At 51.0% G+C, this 2,567-nt stretch overlaps 1 protein-coding gene across 1 annotated transcript; it reads left to right on the top strand.

The window, feature by feature from the left end:
- Positions 1-1,834: 1,834 nt before the first annotated feature.
- H310_13554 (hypothetical protein) lies at positions 1,835-2,477 on the top strand (the record flags this gene model as incomplete). Its single annotated transcript, XM_008881104.1, has 2 exons — positions 1,835-2,395; positions 2,466-2,477. The coding sequence occupies 2 exons, from the start codon at positions 1,835-1,837 to the stop codon at positions 2,475-2,477; spliced, it is 573 nt and encodes a 190-aa protein (XP_008879326.1).
- Between the last annotated feature and the right edge of the window lie 90 nt (positions 2,478-2,567).

Raw genomic sequence — 2,567 nt, 5'->3', positions numbered from 1 at the left:
CTCCAACACGCACGTCGATGTCGAACACAGACGTGATGGGCACAGATAAAACAACGTGAGGTTGGCCCAACACACACCTTCGATCGATCGGCATGTATCGAGCATGGAGAGAGCTCGACCAAACTTGGTCATTCGTGTTGGCGTCGGGTAAGGCCATTTCCACATGGCCATGCGGAAATGGACGCCCCTTGACCCTGCGCAAGTGCCCATGCAGCGCGGCAATAATCACACGCTGCCATCCTCATTGCTTCAAGTGCCGCTTCGATCGGACTGGTGCATTTCAATCCGTTCGCATCATAAACGTCATATCGCCCAGCTTGGCCATCGCGACGGCATTTATGGATATTCCAAACAAGATGATTGCCCCAACCTACTGATAGCTTTGAAGAAGGCGTGCTCATTCCGAAGCACGGTTAAGCTCGGGCAGCGTGATGGCTGCTACGCATGTTCGTGATGGCAACGCATTCCTTGGCGTCGTCGTCGTTGGGGTTTCCGCGAACACGAGGGATATCGCGACGTCGTCCTCTGTTAGTCGGTGCAAATAGTCGAGCTTTTCGTGGAGTTTAAAGAAAAATGAGCGGACTGAATGCGCAACAAGGTCGAGCAGGGCTTCACGATTCGGGCCATCCGGAGCGGCAAATCCCGTGTGCCTGTAGGCGGTCGGGCGTGGTCGCTGCGGGAATCGTAGCTGCCATAGTCAAGCACGCCACCAATCGATGCTATATCATAAACTGCGAGAGGTTCTTGGGAATTCTGTACGATACCAAGTCGACAATGTCGCCGTCGTCAACATGCTTATGTTCGAGTATGCACCATCACGTCAAACCGTGGCAGGTCCTTGAGGTTCTCTGCCTTGATAATCTCCACGACGTAGTTATTCCGCTCTCAAGTAGACTCGCCCAATGGATTTGCAACGATCCCCGCGCTCGCGACTGCTGTCGACGAGCTCCCATTAGAAAAGTTTCATCACAGTCCCTTCGTTTCCTGTTTCGATTCCGGGGAGCTGAATGGGAAACGAGCAGATTTCAAAAGTTTCACGAACTTACTCCTCTCCTGAAGTAGATGTAAATCATTGAAACGACTACAGACACAAATCAACTGCGAGGTTTGCTCATGGTTCTCTCAGTGAGCGACATCATCAGACTGCTGCCACTTGCGACGACGGATACCACTCGTCGCAAGCTGATGTACAGTACCTCTAAAATGTATCAGTACATTGAGCTATCCGTCATTCCAAACGTGTGTTTCTCGCTCGATGGCTATGCACTTGCAAACGCCATTCTGGATTTCCTCTTCAACGTTGCTGGCATAAAGGGACTTGGTCACCTACTTGGATTGCCTGCTGGCATCATCACAAAGAACAACACACGTATATGCCGCGACGAAGCTATGTGTGTGCTTCTGAGTCGACTGACATTTCCACGGTGCTACCACGACATGTCACGAATGTTTGGACGTTCCCGGGCACGTTTGTGTGATATCTTCTCGCATCTCGTGCACGACATTTACGACCGGTGGAACTAAACCTTGTTTTTGAACAAAAAGTTGCTACGGGCCCGCATAAACACCTACTGAGGAAAATCATTCAGCGAGTTTTTGGTTTCATCACTGGAATTAACCTGTGAATTGTTTCTCATATTTCCAGGATAAATCCTGCAACCGTCATTATGGTGGTGATGGTCGATCATGTTTCATCAGGTATTGTTGTGTTTATTCGAAACTGGAGAGGCAGGCCGAATGAACCGACAGACGAGAATGGGCAGAAGTTTGGGCAGAAGGAATTATCCAATCAGAGGGCTTCATTTTGTGATTGATCGACCAATCATTGAACGACATGAAGTCTTGGATGTCGGCGCCATCACCAACTCAACACCAGCACCGCTACCCCACACGTTCATCTCCGGTGACACCTGCACCCACAACACCTGTGCGCAGCGAGAGTCTTTTCCACCTCCGGGCCGACTTCAATGTCAAGGAGACTGTCTGCTGTCGGGACAGCAACGGGAAACGTCTTGCTCAGTGTGTGTTTGAAGGCTCAAGTTGGGATGTCCTCAAGGTGCAAATCTTTGCATACTGCCCGCCACACGTTGAGTACAAGGCTACACACGAAGGGGAGCCTCGTGTCTGGACGATCGAGAGCGAAAAACCCACCATCGCCGACTTTGACACGTTCATCATGCTCAAGATGGGACGATACTTTTTCAAGCCGGGCAACAGCAATCAGGCGCATCGTTACCTGGTAGAGCACCAGGATCACACGTTCTCTGTTGTCGTTCTCAAGTGGGGCAGTTTGGTGTCCACATCCACCGACTTGCAAGGCCTCCAAGAGCAATGTATTCGTCCCCAAGTTCAAGATCGATCTGGAGCTGCCGCCGAAAGTGCCCACAGCCAAATGGTTCGGGAGCTGAAGGGTCAGTGGTCAACGACGTACTCATCATTCGAATCGAATTGGCGCATGTGGGCAGCGTACATCCTGAAGTCACCAACACATCAACATGCCCTTCACATATCAAACCCACCCCCAGCCACAATGCTTCACCTCTTTGAACCAGTGCTGAATGGGGCTC

The sequence above is a fragment of the Aphanomyces invadans genome, assembly GCF_000520115.1.
Source record: "Aphanomyces invadans strain NJM9701 unplaced genomic scaffold supercont1.53, whole genome shotgun sequence".
NCBI classification, from domain to species: domain Eukaryota; phylum Oomycota; class Saprolegniomycetes; order Saprolegniales; family Verrucalvaceae; genus Aphanomyces; species Aphanomyces invadans.
The sequence above is the reverse complement of the archived record's forward strand: the minus strand, read 5'-3'. Positions and strand labels throughout refer to the sequence as shown.